Source organism: Heptranchias perlo, chromosome 1 (assembly GCF_035084215.1).
Source record: "Heptranchias perlo isolate sHepPer1 chromosome 1, sHepPer1.hap1, whole genome shotgun sequence".
Taxonomy (NCBI): domain Eukaryota; kingdom Metazoa; phylum Chordata; class Chondrichthyes; order Hexanchiformes; family Hexanchidae; genus Heptranchias; species Heptranchias perlo.
In genome coordinates this window covers 74,333,899-74,356,440 of record NC_090325.1, presented here as the reverse complement: position 1 = coordinate 74,356,440, position 22,542 = coordinate 74,333,899, and the positions used below count along the sequence as shown (strand labels likewise).

General features: G+C 39.8%; 1 protein-coding gene across 4 annotated transcripts in view; it reads left to right on the top strand.

The window, feature by feature from the left end:
* Nucleotides 1-22,542, top strand: part of fat1a (FAT atypical cadherin 1a) — a 177,771-nt gene that overhangs the window by 33,023 nt on the left and 122,206 nt on the right. For all 4 annotated transcript variants that reach the window (XM_067986812.1, XM_067986807.1, XM_067986800.1 and 1 more), the window contains exon 2: nt 12,189-12,503. In XM_067986812.1, coding sequence (XP_067842913.1) covers nt 12,189-12,503 — 315 coding nt within the window. The remainder of the gene's footprint in view (nt 1-12,188; nt 12,504-22,542) is intronic.

Below are 22,542 nucleotides of genomic sequence, written 5' to 3'. Positions count from 1 at the left end.
TTACAATGACATACAAAATACTAACTTTAAATGAATGAAATCTGCTTGCCTGCTTGAGCATTGCAGCCTGATTCTGTGGGCGTGTCTTCTCCTCAGACTTTTCCAGCCGCGCGGAAACTCGCGCTGCTCAGAGACTGGGTTGATAGCACACATTTTGTTTAAAGTTCAAAATCAAGCAGTTGGACGCCACAGACCCCGCAGTAAGGATTTTCGTTAATTTAATTTGCAGGAGTTGTGGTGAGCATTGCATTGCCGCTCTGTGCGATTTCTGGCCCAATGTAAGTGAAGCCTGAATCTGGAGTCTGGGCCTGATCTGACACCAAAGGAGGGGGATGGGGGGGGCTCTTCACTTCACTTCAGAGTCACTTTAAGTCTTGACACACGATTTACATTCCATACGTTTAGTGTGAGTGCATTGGTATTCCTCACCAATGTTAAACTTATAGGGGTAGATATTGACTTTGTGCAATAGTGTAAAATGGGTGATAGTGAGTCGCCAGCCCGTTTCACACTATTGCACAAAGTCAGGATATACTCCATATAGTGTAAATGCACCCTTAAATAGACCAAGGGGAAAAAATTGTTTCTCGTAGCACCCGACTCCTGGACGATAAATAGGAGTTGTGGGGTCCAATTTCCGGGCGCAGTATCCCGCGCCTGATTTCCCCCCGGAAGTTTTAGGATTCCAATGCCAAATTTGGCAAAAACTGGACAGAGCATATATCGTGCTCGGTTTTTCCGGGGCTACAGCGGCCTAACAAGCAGTCCTTAAAGAACAGTTAAGTTTTTTTTTATTTACCTTAATTTGGAGTCAAAGGGAGTACCTGCTCCTGGCTCCACAGCAATACTGAGGGCCACTGCTGACCAGAGCCTCAGCATTAATTTTCTGCTTACTTGTCCTTGTGTCTGTTTGCCTTCCTCTGCTGCAACATTCTGCTGCCAGCCAGTGCTCATATAACTATACATCATTGCCATTCTCAGTTTCATACAGCGTCACTGGTGTCTCCTCAGCCCCAGTGTTTCCATTGTCAAGGAAGGAATTCCCTTCCTCACTGGCAATTATGAGCTGGCCAGTGGCATAGGAATACATCTGATGCTAGTACTGTCAGTGCCAAGCATACTAAATCCATTGTTTGCTGATCGGCTTCAAATCATGGCAGACAAAGCTAGTCGCTGATATCCTGCAGCTATTTGCAGTCAGAACCAGGTCCCCCTTGATTCTGTTAAATATGCTGATTTACAGCAAGGTAAGGGCCCAAAACCTGGCTACAATGAAGAACATTTTTGGGCTTTACATTCTTCCCAGCTGTTTGCAGCTGATGGAGAAGAATCATGGAATGGATACAGCACAGAAGGAGGCCATTCAGCCCATTGAGCCCTTGCTGGCTCTTTGTAAGAGCAATCCAGTTAGTCTCTTTCCCCATAGCCCTGCAATTTTTTTTCCCTTCAAGTATTTATCCAATTCCTTTTTGAAAGCCACGATTGAATCTGCTTCCACCTCCCTTTCAGGCAGTGCATTCCAGATCATAACTACTTGCTGCATAAAAAAGTTTTTCCTCACGTTGCCTTCGGTTCTTTTGCCAATCATATTAAATCTGTGTCCTCTGGTTCTCGACCCTTCCACCAATGAGAACAGTTTCTCTTTATTTACCTTTTCTAAACAGTTTGTGATTTTGAACACTTCTAGCAAATCTTCCCTTAACCTTCTCTGCTCTAAGGAGAACAATCCCAGTTTCTCCAATCTGTCTATGTAACTGAAGCCCCTCATCCCTGGAACCATTCTAGTGAATCTTTTCTGCACCCTCTCAAAGGCCTTTACATCCTTCCTAAAGTGCAGTGCCCAGATTTGGACACAATACTCCAGCTGTGGCCGAACCAGTGTTTTACAAAGGTTCAACATAACTTCCTTGCTTTTGTACACTATGCCTCTATTTATAAAACCCAGTGTGCTTTTTTAACCGCTTTCTCAGCCTGTACTGCCATCTTCAAAGATTTGTGCGCATATACCCCCAGGTCTCTCTGTTCTTTCACTCCCTTTAGAATTGTACCATTTAGTTGCCTCTCTTCATTCTTCCTGCCAAAATATATCACTTCGCACTACTCTGCGTTAAATTTCATCTGCCATGTGTCCGCCCATTCCACCAGCCTGACTGTGTCCTCTTGAAGTCTATTACTATCCTCCTCACTGTTTACTACACTTCCGAGTTTTGTGTCATGTGCAAATTTTGAAATTGTGCCCCATACACCCAAGTCCAAGTCATTAATATATATCAAGAAAAGCAGTGGTCCTAGTACTGACCCCTGGGGAACACCACTGAATACCTTCCTCCAGTCCGAAAAACAACAGTTCACCACTACTCTCTGTTTCCTGTCACTTAGCCAATTTCGCATCCATGCTGCTATTGTCCCATTTATCCCATGGGCTTCAATTTTGCTGACAAGCCTATTATGTGGCACTTTATCAAATGCCTTTTGAAAGTCCATATACACAACATCAACTGCATTGCTCTCATCAATCCTCTCTGCTACCTCATCAAAAAACTGAAATCAAGTTAGTTAAACATGATTTGCCTTCAACAAATGCATGCTGGATTTCCTTTATTAATCCACACTTGTCCAAGTGACTATTAATTTTGTCCCGGATTATCATTTCTAAAAGCTTCCCCACCATCGAGGCTAAACTTACTGGCCTGTAATTGCTGAGTTTATCCTTGTAATCTTTTTTTGAACGAGGGTGTAACATTTGCAATTCTCCAGTTTTCTGGCACCACCTCTATATCTAAGGAGGATTGGAGGATTATGGCCAGGACCTCTGCAATTTCCACCCTTACTTCCACTCTTCCTTCCCTCAGCAACCTAGGATGCATCCCATCAGGACTGGGTGACTTATCTACTTTATGAACAGCCAGCCTTTCCATTACCTCTTCTCTATCAATTTTTAGCCCATCCAGTATCTCAAATACCTCCTCTTTTACTATGACTTTGGCAGTATCTTCTTCCTTGGTAAAGAAAGGTGAAAAGTATCTCAGCTACACCCTCTGCCTCCAAGCGTAGAGCTTCTTTTTCGTCCCCAATCGGCCCCACACCTCCTCTTACTACCCATTTACTATTTATATGCCTATAGAAGACTTTTGGATTCCCTTTTATGTTAGCTGCCAGTCTATTCTCATACTCTCTCTTTGCCCCTCTTATTTCCTTTTTCACTTCTCCTCTGTACTTTCTGTATTTAGCCTGTTTCTCAATTGTGCTGTCAACTTGACATCTGTCCTACGCCCACTTTTCCTGCTTGATCTTACTCTGTATATCTTTCGTCATCCAGGGAGCTCTGGCTTTGGTTGCCCTACCTTTCCCCCTCCTTGGAATGTGCCTAGACTGTACCCGAACCATCTCCTCTTTAAAGGCCGCCCATTGTTCGATTACAGTTTTGCCTACCAATCTTTGATTCCAATTTACCCGGGCCAGATCCATTCTCAACCCACTGAAATTGGCCCTCCTCCAATTAAGTATTTTTATTCTAGATTGCTGCTTGTCCTTTTCCGTAATTAATCTAAATCTTATGATACTATGATCACTGTTCCCTAAGTGTTCCTCCACTGAAACTTTCTCCACTTCATTCCACAGAACTAGATCCAGCAATGCCTCCTTCCTCGTTGGGCTGGAAACATACTGATCAAGAAAGTTCTCCTGAACACACTTCAGAAATTCCTCCCCCTCTTTGCCCTTTACACTATTACTATCCCAGTCTATATTAGGATAGTTGAAGCCCCCCATTATCACTAATCTATAGTTCTTGCATCTCTCGGTAATTTCTTTGCTAATTTGCTCCCTCTATATCCTTCCCACTAGCTGGTGGCCTATAGAATACATCCAGTAGAGTTTTTTTTTATTCGTTCATGGGATGTGGGTGTCGCTGGCGAGGCTGGCATTTATTACCCATCCCTAATTGCCCTTGAGAAGGTGGTGGTGAACCGCCTTCTTGAACCACTGCAGTCCATGTGGTGAAGGTTCTCCCACAGTGCTGTTAGGAAGGGAGTTCCAGGATTTTGACCCAGCGACCATGAAGGAACGGTGATATATTTCCAAGTCGGGATGGTGTGTGACTTGGAGGGGAATGTGCAGGTGGTGTTGTTCCCATGTGCCTACTGCCCTTGTCCTTCTCGGTGGTAGAGGTTGCGGGTTTGGGAGGTGCTGTCGAAGAAGCCTGGGTGAATTGCTGCAGTGCATCCTGTGGATGGTACACACTGCAGCCACAGTGCGCCGGTGGTGAAGGGAGTGAATGTTTAGGGTGGTGGATGGGGTGCCAATCAAGCGGGCTGCTTTGTCCTAGATGGTGTCAAGCTTCTTGAGTGTTGTTGGAGCTGCACTCATCCAGGCAAGTGGAGAGTATTCCATCACACTCCTGACTTGTGCCTTGTAGGTGGTGGAAAGGCTTTGGGGAGTCAGGAGGTGAGTCACTCACCGCAGAATACCCAGCCTCTGACCTGCACCTGTAATGGCACCTCTATTGTTTCTTAACTCTAACCAAATAGATTCTGTCTTTGACTCCTCAAGGACATTTTCTCTCTCCAGCATTGTTATGTTCTCCTTAATCAATACTGCCACCCCCTCGTTTTTTTCCCTTCCCTATTTTTCCTGAAAAACCTTGTATTCAGGAATATTTAGTACCCAATCCTGCCTTTTTTTGAGCCAGGTTTCCGTTATTGCCACTACATCACATTCCCTTGTGGCTATTTGCGCCTGCAGCTCATCAACCTTATTTACCACGTTTTGTGCATTTATGCACAAGTACTCTAAACCTATCTTAGACCTTCTTGTAGTCTCTCTTAGTCTGATCCCACCTAATACTGTGATATTTCTTACTCTAGTGCTATCTGCCTCTCCCAATCATCTGTGCACCTTGTTTCTCCTTTACAATGCTACAACCTGGTGCCCATCCACCTGCCACATTAGTTTAAACCCTCCCCCACAGCACTAGTGAACCTTCCCACGAGTACTTTGGTCCCAACTCCATTGAGGTACAACCCGTCTATCTTGAACAGGTCCCTCCTGCCCCAGAACTGATCCCAATGCGCCAAGATTCTGAAGCCCCTCCCTCTTGCACCATGTCTCTAGCCACGCATTAACCTGCCTTATCTTCCCATTTCTATACTCACAAGCGCATGGCACTGGGTGTAATACAGAGATCACTACCTTTTGAGGTCCTGCTTTTTAACTCCCTCCCTAGTTCCTGAAACTCTGACTGCAGGACCTCATCCCTTTTCTTTCCTGTGTTGTTGGTACCCACATGGACCACAACTTCTGGCTGTTCCCCATCCCCCCCACAGAATATTCTGCACCCTCTGTGATGTCCTCTACCCTGGCACCAGGGAGGCAACACACCATGTTGGACTCACGTCAGTGGTCACAGAAATGCCCGTCTGTCCCCCTGACTATCGAATCCCCTATGACTACTGCATTTCTACACTTCACTATGCCCCCACTGTACAGTCCTTTCTCCCATGGTGCCATGCTCAGGACTGTACTCCTTCGAGGTGTCGTCACCCTTACTGGCTGAATGCTGAATACCGGTTTGAGAGTGCTACACACCCAGAAGATTCCTGCACTGCCTGTATCTTCCTACCCTTTCGGATGGCCACCCACTTGCAATTCTGAGCTCTTTGCGGCTGCGGAGTGACCACCTCCTGGAATGTATGATTCAGAAAATCTTCAGCCTCCCTTCTGCTGTGCAGTGACTCCAGCCACCCCTCAAGCTCAGAAACATTTAGCTTGAGCTCGAGTATTTGAAGGCATATCCTCCACATGTGGCCCCTCCAGGACACATGAAGCTTCCTGAAGTTCCCACATGGTGCAGGAATTGCAGGCGATGGGTCACAGCTGTCCGTCCATCATATTTCGAAACTTTTTTTTCTAAACTCTCTTTAGATACTCGATTATTCAATTATGATCAATAAAAATTGCTATTCTTGGGAAGGGAATCTACCTGTGCTGTATATGAAGTAGGAAACTTAGGGAGATATAATTAAAGGAGGTATCTAATGCTATAATATAAAATCCAGTACAAATGATTTCTTAAATATTTGTTTTCAATGCTTCTATATGATTACTGTAGTAAATCAACTGACATCTTTCACTATGGACAACAGCAGCCCTTCGAAGCCTTAATGCTTTTGGGGAAAATAAGTTACCCTTGAGAGAGAGTGTGTGTGTGTGTGTGTGTGTGCATTTTCAGTTTGTTTGTGAATAATTAATTACATGGGTGTGGTACAAAATCTTGCAGATTACTTCAATCTGTGTGGATTTTATAGAAATGTTGAATCTCAAACAAAAACTTTCCTGGCAAACAAGTTGAGTATTTTTCAGAACTGAGATTTGTGAGCAAATGTATGGCATTACTGGATACAAACAGATTTTTATTCTACATCCCAGTTCTATACTGAGGGAGTGTAGGTATCCTTTTATGTGCAACATGTGCAGTATCTCTACTTTGCATATAATCGGATTCCTTTATGTAAGTTATTAAGTGAGGGAAGCACCATTTTACTGCATGTAATTTCAGTGCCTTTGATTAACTGTATCCATCTATCCATGCTCTTAAGTAATCCAGTCATTTCTATACATCATACAATATAGTATAGAATTTGTATTTCATGACCACATAAGAATAATTAATTATAAAGTTGAACATTTAGAAAGGGGGGAGGGAGAGCAGAGAACTTCTGGTAGTTAAGTAAACACTTAGAAAGGTATGAACTACTCAGGTACAGTCAGCATGGATTTGCAAGGACCAGGTCACGCTTGACTGATTCAAGTGATTTTTTGGAAGGAATTAGAGAGTGTATAGATAAAAGTATGTTCAATATATGGGTTGATGAGATGCTGCATAAGAGTCTTGAGTAAATTAAGACAGATGATATCAAAGAGCATGTAGCCAGATGGATAAAGTGATATCAAGAGGACAGAAAACAAAAGTAAATAATATTCTTTTTGGAATAGCAGAATCTGGGCATTGGTGTTCTCCAGGGACCTGTGCTGGGACCTCTTTTTGTTTTGCATTTACAAAAATGATTTTGACATATGTAGAAGAGTAATGTGATCAAAGTTTGCAAATGATACCAAATTAGTGGATTTGGAAAAATGCAAGAGATTACAGTGAAACATATAGTTTACTGGATTGAGCAGAGAGGTGGCAGATGCAGTTCAATGCATCTTAATAACAGAGTGGAGGAAGAGCCAGATAAAGGGGTGATATTAGATTAATTAAAAGGTTATAGCAAAGATTGAATAGCATGATATCAAGAACGAGAGGTTACAGTTATAAAGAAAGATTTGAAAATTTGGGGCTTTTTTCCCCTGGAACAAAGGAGGTGAAGGCTGGAAATTTTTGCACATATAAGGTTATTAGAAAGTGCAATGTTTTAGCACAAGAGTCTATTTAGGCAGAGACTAGTATTATTTGAAAGGAACTCGGATGAGTATTTGGAAAAGCAAAATATAAAAATATATGAGGAAAGGAGTTAGAATAAACAGCTTTAGTTGAAGACATAGCACCAGTACAAACATAATGGCCTTCTCTTGTGCTGTAAATTCTATGATTTTGATTACGTTACTTGAAGAATCCAGAAAACGATAGCAGCAGCTTTAGGTCAACCATTTTTCATAACAATTATACCTTGTTTTAAGTGCTGATTATAGATGAAGTAGCTCACTTTGATGGAGAGAGAGACATTTTTACTCTTCAGCTTTGTATAATTCAGTAACTGCATAAATCACATTTATAGTGGTGAGAATCTATTTTGTTTAAAAATAACTTGAAAATGAGATTTTCCATACACAGCCTGCACTGGAAAATTCTCATGGTGTGCAGATGCCTTGGAATGTTGGCTCACTTGTTAATGTTTGAGAAATTGATGGAAATTTTATTTATAAGTATGTGTGGAGAAAGGGTTAAGTGATTGCAGTAGCTTTTAATGCAAAATAAATTATCACACAAAAATGAGGACACAAATGGACAGGCATTCTCAAGGTCTCTTTTAAGAATGACTTAACATTTGCTCGCTAAAGTAAAAGTTAAAATCTATGAAAGATTACTAACTTGCACAAGGATTTCACATCAATACAGGATTGTGGGCAAAGTGTTTGATTCACTTCATCTGTGTAATAGCTGCAGGTAACAAATCAGACTCGCCCCTAATGCATTTTCCCCTAACTTGTCTCTGGTTCAGTACCACATTGGACCGTGCATTCATTCATTGAGCTTTGAACCATGTGGATATAAGGCTAAATGCTTAGCTGATGACTTAGTGAGTGGGTTTTGGAAAAACTCAAAACAATCATTGTTAACAACTGGAATCAAAACTAACTATGATCACAGAGGTGTTTGAAATTTGGTTCTAATTTGAGTAGTTCATGGAAAATTTATAATTACTTGTTTGCACATATCTGAAGTCTTAGAAGGCCCATAAAGATAAAATACAGCAGACTCTATTTACTATATTCTGATATAAACAATTATTTTTTTATTCTCACATGAATTCATAAGAAAAAAAAATCATAAAAATATACTCTTCTATAACATGCAATTGTACAGACCCTGACACGGTGTATAGAGAGGGCGTGGTGTATCTGGAATACTGCCTGTGTTCAATTGCCTAAAAAGGACCAGCTGTTAATAGAAACTGGATACTCCAATATTCTGCTACATTCTTATCTGGATCAGATAACCTATATCTCAATTTTAAGTGTCATTGGGTGGTGCACAGTGGGGAACCATGGAATTTCAAATTGATTCCACAAGATAGTTAAGCTCTTGCTTACCTGTGATATAAACTAGATTTGTACAGTTGTTAATTTTGTAATCTGTATTTGTTCTAAATGATTGCCTTTTGTTTATATTTTTCCCCCACAGAATATTCACCTGAACAAATGGTTTAATAGTGTGTTTCCATGACTCAATTTAAGACCCTATAGCTGGACCATGGAAATAATTTGTGTGCCTGTTCAAGTGTATAACTAAAATGGTGACAAGATCTGTATGCTGTGACTGCCAATTCAATGGGACCAGTGATTCTGTGACGCTTCTGGTCATACTTACTTGGCAGTTAAGTCTCAGGATAAAAATTATTCAGGAGCCAGATCCTTTAACCAAATTTAAAGGTTTGGGAATTGTCCGTCAGCCTGTACATTTAAAGCTGTTTGGAGTGGAGTTGTGTATGGAAGCTGTACTCTTAAAGTTTCTCTACCAAGCCTTAAAAAAAAAACTCAAATTCTAGATTAATGTTTCTGGTGAAGTCAGATTCAACACATTATTTATTTATTTGATTTGAGTGGCTAGGGAGGGAATTGAAATGTCTGAGCCTTAAGGAGGAAGAACTGATGGCTCCAGAAGAGGAGGTTTAGATCAGCTAGGGAGAAGTGCACTTAACTGTAGCTTGCAACTGTTGTTGGAGTGCATCTGTGAATAGTACATGTCATAGCATGGAGAATATTCATTTGACGCCAATGCATGTTTGGTAATAAAAAGAAATGTCTCAACAGCGTCTAAGCCATCTTGTGTATTAAAGTAAGATGATGCTATCTACTTACTTGCTAATGTAGTTTGGGCTCATTAAATGAAACCATTTGTAAATGAACACACATTTCACTTTCTGTATTTTCATTTTGATTAATTACATTAGAAAGGGGATCCAAAGCATCGTGTTTCATACTAAAGTTTTCCTTTTTTGCTGATGTAATTCCCAGGACAGCTGAAACAAAACTGCATTTCCTTGCCATTGTGAAATGCAGGTTTTTGATTTCAGTTACAGAATTATATTGTTGCTGATGGTTCTGAAATACTGCTCTGAATTCCAATGATGTGAATGATGCTGCAACTAACCGTGATTGATGTAAACCTTGACTTAAGATAGCCATGATGTGGAGATGCCGGTGATGGACTGGGGTTGACAATTGTAAACAATTTTACAACACCAAGTTATAGTCCAGCAATTTTATTTTAAATTCACAAGCTTTCGGAGACTTCCTCCTTCCTCAGGTAAATGTTCAGGATCTCCAGATCCTGAACATTTAGCCTGGTTACTGTTGCCAGGAACAGATAGCCATGGTTACTGTTGCCAGGAGGAAGTGCTTTCCAAAATAACTGGCTTGCTTCAAGATCTGGTCACAGTCTGGAAGGGAGTACCTGTTGGCCTCTATTTGCCTTAAGTACCTTATGTACAGACAGTTGGAGGTATTCATTAAAGCTAGACTGGATAAACCAAAATAAATACACTACACTTAAAATGAATGCTTTAGCAGCTTTCAGTACACTGGATTATAACTTTGAGTTATTGGTCTAGATATTTTGCCTTTTCTCCACTGATTTTTCAACATTGCTGGGGCAGGATAATTGTTCAGGGACCCATTCCCTCAAGTCCCTATCCATTTTTGCATCCATGCAATTTCCTGGCAGAAGTGATGGAGAGCATACAATACAATCTGCCTTGTAATAGTATGCAAGTGGTGGAAATATTTTCCATGACAAGCATCAGCAGTGCTGGGTGTGAGACATCCCTTTTTGTCCCTGACATCCAGCGTTGCTAGGTGTGGTGGTCGGGGCATTTCAATTTTAAAGGGTCAAAAAGCCAATGCATTTGATGTCAGGGCAGTCGTGCTACAACTATTGTCCTCATTTTCTCCCCCCCTCCCCCCATCCTTGAAAAGCTCCCCTGTGGTGCTTTCTAAAATTATTCAAATGACCTTGAATCTGGAAAATTGTCTGGGACCAGGTAGTCCTGCCCCACTGCACTTCAGCCAGCATTACAGCCAAACAGAAAACTAGGCCCATGTATTTTACATTACACGGATTGGATTAGTGATCTCCAGTAGGATGTAATCTGAAGCAGCATGTGATCATATCAGAAGTGAGATTAAGTAGCCTCCTCTGTCAATGTAGTTTATGCCTATGAAGAATCAAAATGCAGTTTTGAAGACCAAACTAAGAATTTAATAAAGGAAGTTGTGTGATTTCCATGCCATTTTGGAACAATTTTCACATTAATGAGAATATATTAAACATTGCTTGCACAGGCCAGAGCCTGGTTGATTAAAATTTTAGTAACAGGGAAATAAACTTGCTGTAGTTTACATTTGTTGGCCTACAGTTTCTATTAGTGTTATGCCAGGAAGTCAAGTGTAACTCCGGCAGATTATGACCATTTCCAGGAATTCCTGCCAGGAGTTATGGGGGGAGAGATGGAGGACGGTCTGTAGAATGTGTCCAAATATGGGCAGGTGTATTCAAACATTAGGCAAGTGATGGAAATACATCATATGGTATATTTGCACCCTAGCAGCACTTGGCACAGGGTAGGAGTGAGTGGATTAAAAAATTTAAGGGCCAGAAAGCCCATGTGATTGATTGCATAGGGCAAGGCACTTTTTTTTACAAAAGATATATTAAAAGATGCTTTTTATACTTCTGCCCAGCTCAGGAGTTTGCAGACCATGCTACACTGTGGCAGACCTCTTAAGTCCTGGTGCAGCCAGTCTACACCCCTTCCAGGTACACTCCCAGAGGATGCCAGAGAGCTTGTCAAAATTATTCAAATTACCCATAGGTTGGAAAATCGGCCGGGGTCATTCCGGTGGGCAAAAGCTCACTTCATCTGTTGTAATGGCTAAGTGGAAGATTTAGGCTTTCACGTCTAAAACACAAATGTGCAAGTATTATTTATTCCACTTAACTGTATACCTGGTAATCATATGTTGAGCCTGTTTCTAAATATAAATGCATCTGTAAGCAGTACAATTTATCCAATTCAGTCCTACCATAACACTTTGGTGTTGTATTGCCATCTCGGTATTCACTACATTAGATTTACACTTGGATCTCACTAAATCTCACCTTTAGCAACTTAAACTGTTTCAGGGAAAAGTTGCTTACAAAAAATTCTACAATGAAAGTTCAGAAGAATGAACAGTTTTACTAAACACTGATCATTTGTTACTCACTCCTTTTATAATATGGATTCTAAGTTAACCAGTATACATATGTTTTGTTCAGTCTAATATATAGAGATTTGCAACTTAAAAAAATTGGTTTTAAAGTTCCAAATAATTAAACTAGCAAAAGTTCTGACATTGTTATCGGCACAGCATTCCTCTTAGTACATTAAATACTTCATCATTTATCCTGTTTGTTCCTTGCACAGGTATAATAAAAACAGCAGAACTTCTGGACCGTGAAACTACTTCCCATTACTGGTTGACGGTCTATGCCACAGACCTCGGAGTGGTGCCTCTCTTCTCCTTCATTGAAGTGTATATCGAAATTGAGGATGTTAACGATAATGCTCCACACACATCTGAGCCAGTTTATTATCCTCAAGTCATGGAAAACACTCCCAAAGATCTGTCAGTTGTACAGATTGAGGCATCTGACCCAGATTCCAGCTCCAGTGACAGGCTGAGCTATAAGATTACTAGTGGCAACCCACAAGGTTTCTTTACCATAAACCAGAAGACTGGTAAGTGTTGATATTGGTTGGAATAGTTATGCCAGATGAGTGAGATAATACTAGAATTTAAGCTTGCTGATATATTTAAACATCTCGGTAATTGATGGAAAATGAACATACAATTGTAGTATTCCTTCTAGTTTCTTGTTCAATACTGGACTTAACAGGTAAAAAATGTGTGGAGTTTTTTTTGTGAATCTCTGAATTTTGACTTTCTCACTTATGTGTTCTCTCAAGTTCTGTTTTTTTTTCTTCTGCTGCACTTTCAAGTGCTTCACCAGAAGGGCTAGTGAAGTCACTGAAGGGCAAGAAAATCCTTTGTGGAAAAAATGATCAAAATATCCCAATATGTGACAGAGGGACATAAATTTGATATTATTTACGTATTCAATTTTTAAAAAAATGTGAGCAATGCCACAGGAGATTCACTAGTATTATATATCAAAATGAAAGCCCAATGCTTTCCTTTTTGAGGTGAGCACTCTTGCTTCTTTCTTGCTACCACGTTCTTCCTCCAGTTAGGAAGCAGACTGTCTCAGCAACAAACTTCCCAGCACCCATTAATGCTGCTCCATAAATAGCCATCAGGTCATTTGCTTCTGTTAGGTAGGGCTGATTGTGCCAGTTTTCTCTCCACACAGATGCTATGCCACACTTTGTCTGGTAACCTGGCAGAACTTGCAGTTCTGAGGCATTATGCTTAAAAGCAATTGTGTTGTTTCAAAAATAAATTGGCTGATTGATGGAAAATTACATTTTAATTAGACACTGCAACAAATTTGAGGATCAAAACTGATTTAAAACTTGGTGTTTGTAGATATGTGGAATGTGAAAGAGTTGGAATGTAGTGTACTAATCATAATTACCATTTGAGATTTAAAACTGGCTGGTATTGTAGGCTACAAAGTCGTATAATCACCGTTTTTGTTTTTATGAGGTAAACATTAGAAGCCTACAATTGCTAATGAAGAAGTTGTTTTCTCTCTTGTCTGGTTAATTAACTACATTTCAAATGGTTCAACGTAGGCCTCAAATGCCTTTGGGTAACTACATCCTGAACCATCATCAAAGTGCTTTTGTTCAGATTTTCCAACTTTTTTTTACATGTAGAGGCAGAAAAGCCACAACGTGGAAATATACGCAATTATTTTTTTTTGGATGGATGGATGGATTGACTTTAACCCTTAGATTGTTGACAGTCTTCCTGGGCTGATCAGTTTTGTAAGTTTTTAGTTGACATACTGAAAAAATTACAGTAATAAATGAATTAAAAGATGTAGTTTTAATACAGTGAAGCAAACCCAGTCTAAAATTCAAAAAGTTTTTCATAAAAATAAAAAAATAAAACATTTTACCTGTGTTTGCCCTGTTATCCTCTCTTTCTTGCTAATCTCTTTTCTCTATTCTTTCCCTATCCTACTTTTTTTTTAACTTCACATTTTACTCTTTTTCTAAATGACACACCTTATATATGTTGTAACTTTTTGTAATTCTTTAACCATCAAATCTGTGATTTCCTTTTTCTTCTGCCTTCCTGCTCTCAGTATTCATTTGGGGATGGGAACAATTTTGAAAAAGATTACCATTTGATTGGCTAACCAATAGCTCAAAGGTCAGTTTTACATTCAGCGACATGACAAGGAGTTGAAGATTGACATTTGATGTGTTTTTCTGGAACAAATAAGACTGACTGCTGATAGATAAGTAAACTTTGTGACAGACCTAGGAAGAAGAATGCCCAAAGACGGCTGCGAGCTAAGGTTTAAATTGCCAATTGTGCCCTGACTTGATTTGTTAGCAATAATTCATTCAAGATTCCAACACTGATTACTTAACGAATATAACGCTATTCAAATGATTTTTGTTGAGGAGGTGGTGAAGAGGGAGCTGAAAGAATTTGTGAAAGATTTGTGATAAGGAGTGCTTCACATGCATCGAATTAGTTGGTTAGCAGTTAATTATACTAAAATATGAATGCAGTTTTAAAAAAAAGTTCTACCATCTTAAACATAAGTAATAAATATAGTTGAATCCTGTGAGTTTAAGTTAATTGAAAGTTTTATAGCTACACCCCAGCTAAACTACTATCCCATCTCTTTTCAGCTGACTGAATTATATTATATAGGTCATGCTGTACTCAATTAGTTTTGTTGCATTGAAGTTAAGCACTTTGATAAACATCTACAAATTCATGGGTGTTTTTGTGAGATGCACATTTAGGATAGATAAATGTGTGGAGTTTGTTCTGTCTGTTAGCAATGTGCTAATGAACCAAACTTGTTGACATGTTGTTGAAACTATCAAGATTTTCCTACCAGGTGAGGTGAGCTACACCTAGAAAACTATGAAGTGATTATCAGAGTTCACTCTTTAAACAGAATACCTTTAACTTAATAGATATATCTGTATGTATATATTCTATATATATGTGTACATATTTATTTAATTTTATACAATTTTATATTCCCATTGCATATGGTACATCTCCAGCCTGCCATTCGAGGCACTGTTCATCATTCTTCTCCACTCCCTGCCCTTCCCCCATCTCTACCCACTTCTGCTTCCACCTCTCTCCTTAGCCCCTTCCCTCTCCTTTTTTTCCTCTTGTGTCTCCCTCCCCTTCTCTCTTCCCTCATTCAATTGACCCCTCTCCCTCTTCCCTTTCCTTATCCTGTCTGCCCTTTTCTCCCCTCTCTTGTTCTTAACCTGTCCCGCTCTCCTCCTCAGACCCTGTCCATCCTCTCCTATTTTCCTCCCTCCTCTCATCCCCCTCTCCTCCCTTCCTTCCCCTCTCCTACCCCCTTTCCCTTTTCACTCTTTTTGCTCGCTCTCCTTCTACCCCTTGGCCCAATTATCCCCCTGCCCTCTAACCTGCTTGATCTGAATACTGCACTTGGGGGTTGAATTTGTGTGTTCTCATCCGCCGTAACTTCATTGGAAGATCTGTGGAAACCCCAGAGAAACGGGGTGAACAGCATTCACTTTGTTTGTCCAGGTGTTTGCAGATATTCTGCTGAAAGTTACAGTGGACAATTGGAGGAACCCTGTGGACCCTTCGGTCTTGACTCCACATTTGCAATACTACGGAAATCGACTCGATATACACGCCTGAAATTCCAAGATTTTTGGGGCGTAGAAGTGGTGTAGATCTGGTGTCGGCGTACCCCAAATTCTGCTTTCCTGTTTGATAAGTCATGCAGGCAACATAGCCCTCTTTTCTACTGGCTCAACTTATTCTGGTGTAAATGGTGGAATTTCTGGGACTGTATCTTTTGCCCTTTGTTCTCTTGAAGTCTGCTACTATCCTCCTCACTGTTCACTACATTTCCAAGTTTCATGTCATCTGCAAACTTTTAAATTGTGCCCCCTATACCCAAGTCTAGGCCATTAATATATATCAAACCGAGAAGTGGTCCTGGGGGGTTACCACTGCGTACTTCCCTTCAGTCTGAAAAACAGCCGTTCACCACTACTCTCTGCTTTCTGTTTCTTAGCCAATTTCGTATCCATGCTGCCACTGCCCCTTTAAACTCATGGACATCTTCTGCCAGCAGCCAATTTACTGGAACTCTGTATTTTAGAGTTTCACTCATTCTGAAACCAGGAAGTGGTTGGGTTCACAGGCTTTGGTTATCCAGAACTTTGTCTGAAACATCAGCTTTGACTGGAGCAATTACAAACATCTTTTCTCAGCTGTGCTACTTAAGAAAAGATTCTTTAAGCTGCCTTTCAGCAGCCTTAAGCAGGGAAATCTTTTGCTTCCCACCCTTCTGTTATGTGGCCTTCACCACAGGGTTCACTGTGGTCAATGCTACAATGTCTGTCTCTGTTTGAGGGAGTGAATGAGTGATTGAATAAGGAGCTAAGGAATGAAAAGGAAAGGATACTCGCTATAAGTTTAGGGAGACATGCAACTGCCTCCTCGCCCCCCCCAACCAACGCATCCTATTGCTTCCATGCCCAGAATCTCCACAGCCCTCTTCACGTAAGGAGTCATGAGTTGTAGCTTTGGTGACTCCACCCCCCTGCCCCCACAATGTGCATGCAGTGCCTCTTTTTATGTGTAGACTTCTTCTGCAAGTAAAAAGACAAGGGACATATATTGGAAAGAGGAATGTGGGGAAAGATATCTGCCACTAAAGTATCCAGCAACCACTTTGAGAGGGTGCCAACAAGCAGCTTTCAAGTACCTGGGCACCACTACACACTTCTTCCTCCACCCTCACCCTGCCTCCCCCACCCTGGCATGGGACTGCCATGCCTGGACTTTAAAGGTCCAGAAGACACACCAGCATGAAATTAGAAATAAGTCCAATCCAACTACTGCTGCCTTGCCTGAATAATCATTATATTGCTATTGAACCCAGTTCTGCCAAATTTGCCATTAGGGATCTAACTTTTTATAGAGAAATTGGACCCTTTTACTTCAGATACATGTGTTAGGAATATGGAAGGTTACTGACTTTATTTTAGTAGAAAAATAGCAGAAAGTGGAATTTGGTATAATTTGGGAAAAGTGTTCATATGATAACATTGCCTATAGTAACTTTCAGGTTCAAGAGAATAAGAAGCAGCAATTTAGCCCATCGTGCCTTTCACAGTCTGCCCTGTCATGGATTCGACCCCACTTTATTTAATCTTATGATGAAAATTTGTGCAAAATTTCTCCCCACCCCAAAGATGGGTCAAGCAGACCATGTGACTATATGGCTGTCATAAGGATGAAAAGGGATAGTGCATTTTGATTTCTCCCATTGTGCTGACAGCCTGTTCATTTCTATGTACAGGATAAAAAAGGACTGAAAAAGATTAATGAAACTCAGCTGAAAGTTGGTGATTTAAAAAAAAATACAAGCCTAGATGAGGTGAACTAGAAGCAGAAAATGTTTTTTTTTAACCAAGTGAACTTGCGCTCCCGCAAACTCACATGACAAGTGTCTGTTGATGGGGAGATAAAGACAAGTTTTTGCCACTTATCCCATACTTATCATTCAAGTGGGCTTCCTTTTTCATTGGAGGAATATTTAAATATAGCACTGGAAGAGAAAGATAACCAAAATGGTAAATCACTGGCAATAACTATTCCCACCCATTGTCAGAAATGAGTTTCAGCAGATCTGAGTATACACCTCCATATCCTACCTGTATATATTCAGTAACAATAATTAAACCAATTAAAATAAAACATTGAGATTTCTACAAATAGTTACTTTGTTAATCATCAGATGGTCTTTAGTGGAACTAGGACTGTGTATGTATGCAACATGCTGTGGCCAAAATCTGTACTGAATATTACGGTACAACACTGGCTGAAGTCTATGCTGAATATTACAGTGCAACAGACTGTGGGCAAAGTCCATACAGGATCATATTGTCTCTTGAGCAACACAAATAGATAAATGATTATCTGTACCAAAGGCAAATATATATTAAAGTTGAAAGCTTGTGTTTATTAACATTTCTGAAGTTTTGCACAAGGAATTACATGAAATGTCTAAATGTGACAGTTTTATGCCACTAATTGTATTCAACTTATGCTAATGCTTTTCTGACTAAAAATCAGTTTTGTACTGTATATAAACAGATTTTCAGTTCAGAATAAAATGGACGGCCAATTCGATTGCACCCGTTTTACACTATCGCCAAAACTTCAAAATTACCCCCAAAGCCTTGAAGCTCAACAAACTCAAAAGGAATACTCTTTGCACATAATTAAATAGATTATTAATAATGTAGATGACATAGAAACATAGAAAATAGGAGTAAGAGTAGGCCATTCGGGCCTGCTCTGCCATTCAAAATTATCATGGCTGATCGCCTAACTCAGTACCCTGTTTCCGCTTTTTCCCCATATCCCTTTGATCCCTTTAGCATTAAGAAATATATCTATCTCTTTCTTGAATACATCTAATGACTTGGCTTCCACTGCCTTCTGTGGTAGAGAATTCCACAGGTTCACCACCCTCTGAGTGAAGAAATTTCTCCTCATCTCGTTTCTAAATGGCATACCCCGTATCCTGAGACCGTGACCCCTGGTTCTGGACTCCCCATCCATCGGGAACATCCACCCTGCATCTAGTCTGTCTAATCCTGTTAGAATTTTATATGTTTCAATGAAATCACCTCTCATTCTTCTAAACTCTAGTGAATATAGGCCTAGTCGACCCAAACTCTCCTCATACATCAGTCCTGCCATCCCAGGAATCAGTCTGGTAAACCTTCGTTGCACTCCCTCCATGGCAAGGACATCCTTCCTCATATAAGGAGATCAAAACTGCACACAATACTCCAGATGTGGTCTCACCAAGGCCCTGTATAACTGCAGTAAGACATCCCTGCTCCTGTACTCAAATCCTCTTGCAATGAAGGCCAACATACCATTCGTCTTCCTAACTGCTAGCTGCACCTGAATGCTCGCTTTCAGTGACTGGTGTACCAGGACACCCAGGTCTCGTTGCACCTCCCCTTTTCCCAATCTATCACCATTCAGATAATAACCTGCCTTTCTGTTTTTACAACCAAAGTGGATAACCTCACATTTATCCACGTTATACTGCATCTGCCATGTTCTCGCCCACTCACCCAACTTGTCTAAATCATGTTGGAGCCTCTTTGCACCCTCTTCACAGTTCACATTTCACCCCAGCTTTGTGTTGCCTGCAAACTTGGAAATGTTACGTTTAGTTCCCTTATCCAAATCATTGATATATATTGTGAATAACCAAATGCAGTATTGTGCAACTTTTCCCCAAACACGTGTAAGGAACCAATGAAAATGCTAATGCAAATGAGAACAATTGACTTGTGATTTTTCCTCATTATTTGTTCATTTGCTTTACAGCAGGGGTATTCATAGGAGCAGGAGTAGGCCAATCGGCCCTTCGAGCCTGCTCCGCCATTTAATAAGATCATGGCTGATCTGATCCTAACCTCAAAACTAAATTCATGCCCAATTCACTAGCTTTAGGCCAGTGACTTGCTTAAGGGGCACTCAACAGTTCTCATCAGGATTTCACTGAAGTGTAATAGTGGGCGGTTCCCCAATTAAATTATCTGTAATAACAGTCATCTCAGGGCTGGTATGTTTATTTAGTACTTTTTAGATTCCTTAAGAAATTATGTAAGATAAAGAAGATTTCAAAGTTATGAATAGGCATCAATTTGCATCATATTTATATTAGATTTATTTAGTTTACTGTAACTGCCACTCACTGTGATACCTATGAAGATTATAACATTTTATGATGTTGTGAAAATAAACATGTAAAGCTACTTTATTTTTTTTGTGCACACATATGATCCCTACCCACTCTATTGATATGTGTTTTGAATTTATCTTCATCCAAAAATTCAGTCAAGCATTCTGATAATTTTATCTTCTGTGTGAAATAAGTGGGTTGCTGAGATTATTTTAGGAAACATTGATTGTTTAAAAGTGCTAATCGGATTGATATTTTTCCATTCTAGTTGGGTTGTATCATAGTTAAGAGTGATAAAAACTACGCCATGTATCTCGCTGCTTTTTAATCTGGTGTACATGTTTGTCAGCCCTTTTGATGGATACCTTTGCTTATTTTTTCAACCATGTGGACTCCAGACTGGCCTGATTATATTGAGCAAACAGAACATATTATTTAGAAATCAGTGCATAGAGCAAGATGTGGGTGGTCTCTACAAGACCCCATAAGTTTTCTTTTTTATCAAAAAAATTGGAATTCCCAACTTTAATCTGTTCGCGTAGTTTCTTCGATGTCTCCGGTGAATTTATGTGACCGTTTTTATGAGGGGCTTAGGTCATTGAAATTAGAAGACATCAGCACCAATTGCAACACCAGCTGGGTGCTACAAACCAAATCATTAAAGGGATTTCTTTTGTTGTCCTTCTGTAAATTTTTTTGTTTTTTCTCCCATCCTCTCCTGAAAGTGCTGATTCTTGCTGGGGTATAATTCTGTAACTATTCATGTGTGAGCTTAGACACTGTGTTAACATATTCAACAATATAAGGCTGTCAGTCCAGCCTGATCTGTTGTCCCCCACCATCCACACACCCCTTCCAACTGGAATCACTAGACAGAAATAAGGATCGGTAACTCTGACTAATATTTTTCCCCATCCCCAGCCCAAGGGCATTTGTTGCACCCTAATTGTTTCCCTTGCTGAGCTCAGTTAACTGAGAACTCATCGTGAATTGAACCTGGGAACCTAATATTGCACCAATAGGCTATCGACAATTGATTATCCACTAAAGCACTCCTGACGGTGGAAGCACAAATTGGGAAATTGCACACCCCCGGCCTATGATTTTTCATTCATTGATTTTATGGACGAACAGTCACGGGTTGGGGTACGCAATTCCCAATATGAGCTGCTGGCATGTATCACGAGCTTCAAAGCAGAAAATCCACCTGCCTATTTCTTGGCTATTTATTGATTGGCTATATTGCGTTCTAACATTAGACATTGCTAGTCTTTTTAGATGTGCTTCAAATTTAATTAAACTTAAAATACTTTGCACATTGAACAGTAAAAGGTTTTTGAAACTGGAATATTATGTGAACACCAGTCTAGAAATTATTGTTTTTGTTAATGTATTCATATGTTTAATGCATTCATATAACATTCCTCTATCTAGTATTTTAACAGAGGTGTTAACCTGATTGTTTTAAATCGGTTAACACATCAATTAAAATTGGGGACAAAGTGATATCATACAAATGCTTTAAACATTAGTATGTTAATATTGCAAACTGTTATTTCCAGGCTTTAATGTTACAAACTCAAATACAAGGTTACAAAGAGCATTATTATTCATTCAGTCTAACATTTCAGTATTTGACCATTCCTTTATTTTGAATGCTTAGAAATCCATTTAGAAAAAAATAAACAGCATTTGGTCTCTATCAGTGTCAAAAGAAGATCATAATTTTTATTTGTTTAATTATTAAATGTTCTACTGTTCTGTGCATGGGTCTAGTTTTACTTAATAATTGCAAAATTCACCTTTGCCGTTATTTGGGGTTAGTTTTCAAGATATGTAAATTTTCTATGAATACTCAGTGATAAAAAAATTAATGAGCCTGCAGAATGGCCTTGTTTTTTTTTAAGTTACTGAGTAGCATCTGTTGTATCTTTCGAGTCTGAGGATATGAGAACGTACTGTGTAGAATGTTCAAACCTTTGAGGATTAAAGAAGGGCAATCTAACTGAAATTAAGTTGCAATGTATTCTTTGTCATCTTTTGGAAATTCATATCCATTCTCAATGGAATTTCTATAGTCTTGCTTTGAAAGGAATGAAAAGTGTGTGTGAAATTTCTGCCCTTCTCTGGCGCCAGATAATCTTAAACAGTGCTTTAGGTCAAATCTTTCTGTAGAGTTCACAGTGAAGCTCTCAGCTAGACGGGGCAGGAGGCGGTGCATTTAGCTTTCAGATTTTACCCAGTTACAAGCTTTTACCTTTTAATGTGGAAGCCTTGGAAGCCATTTATCTGCATTGTTCCATTACTCTGTAAAAGCTGTTGGCTGATTGAGTCTTGCTTAATTTGTTGCTGTTCATGCAGTCTGCACCACTTTGGTGTGTTCACCCTATTTAGGCCCCTACCCAGAGCTTTTGCTGATCTGTTAACATCAGTTTTTTTTTTCATTTTTGCAGAATATTTCTGCAAGTTCTGAGTGTCCATTTCTAGAAAATTGGATAAAACCGCACTTAAGCAGAATTACAGAATTTGAGATTCTGGATTTCCGTGTATTTTTAGAATGGAGAAATGGAACTTTGTATTTAACAAAATGAAGATGTCAGTGCTGGGGAATGTAACAGATTTTCCCTTTCATCACTCTGTCCACATGAAGCACACCCATGTCCTGTATCATACAAGTTAGATGCAGAGTAATGCTGCCCGTACTCCGTTTCAACAATATGCTTTAACTCCAATTTAAGAAGAATATTCCCCACTATACCATTGTGACATTTTTCACTACCCACCTCAGCAATTCTTTTAGATTCCTTAAATGGGTTTGCCAGTTTAGTGCTAATTGTGCAGCATTGTTG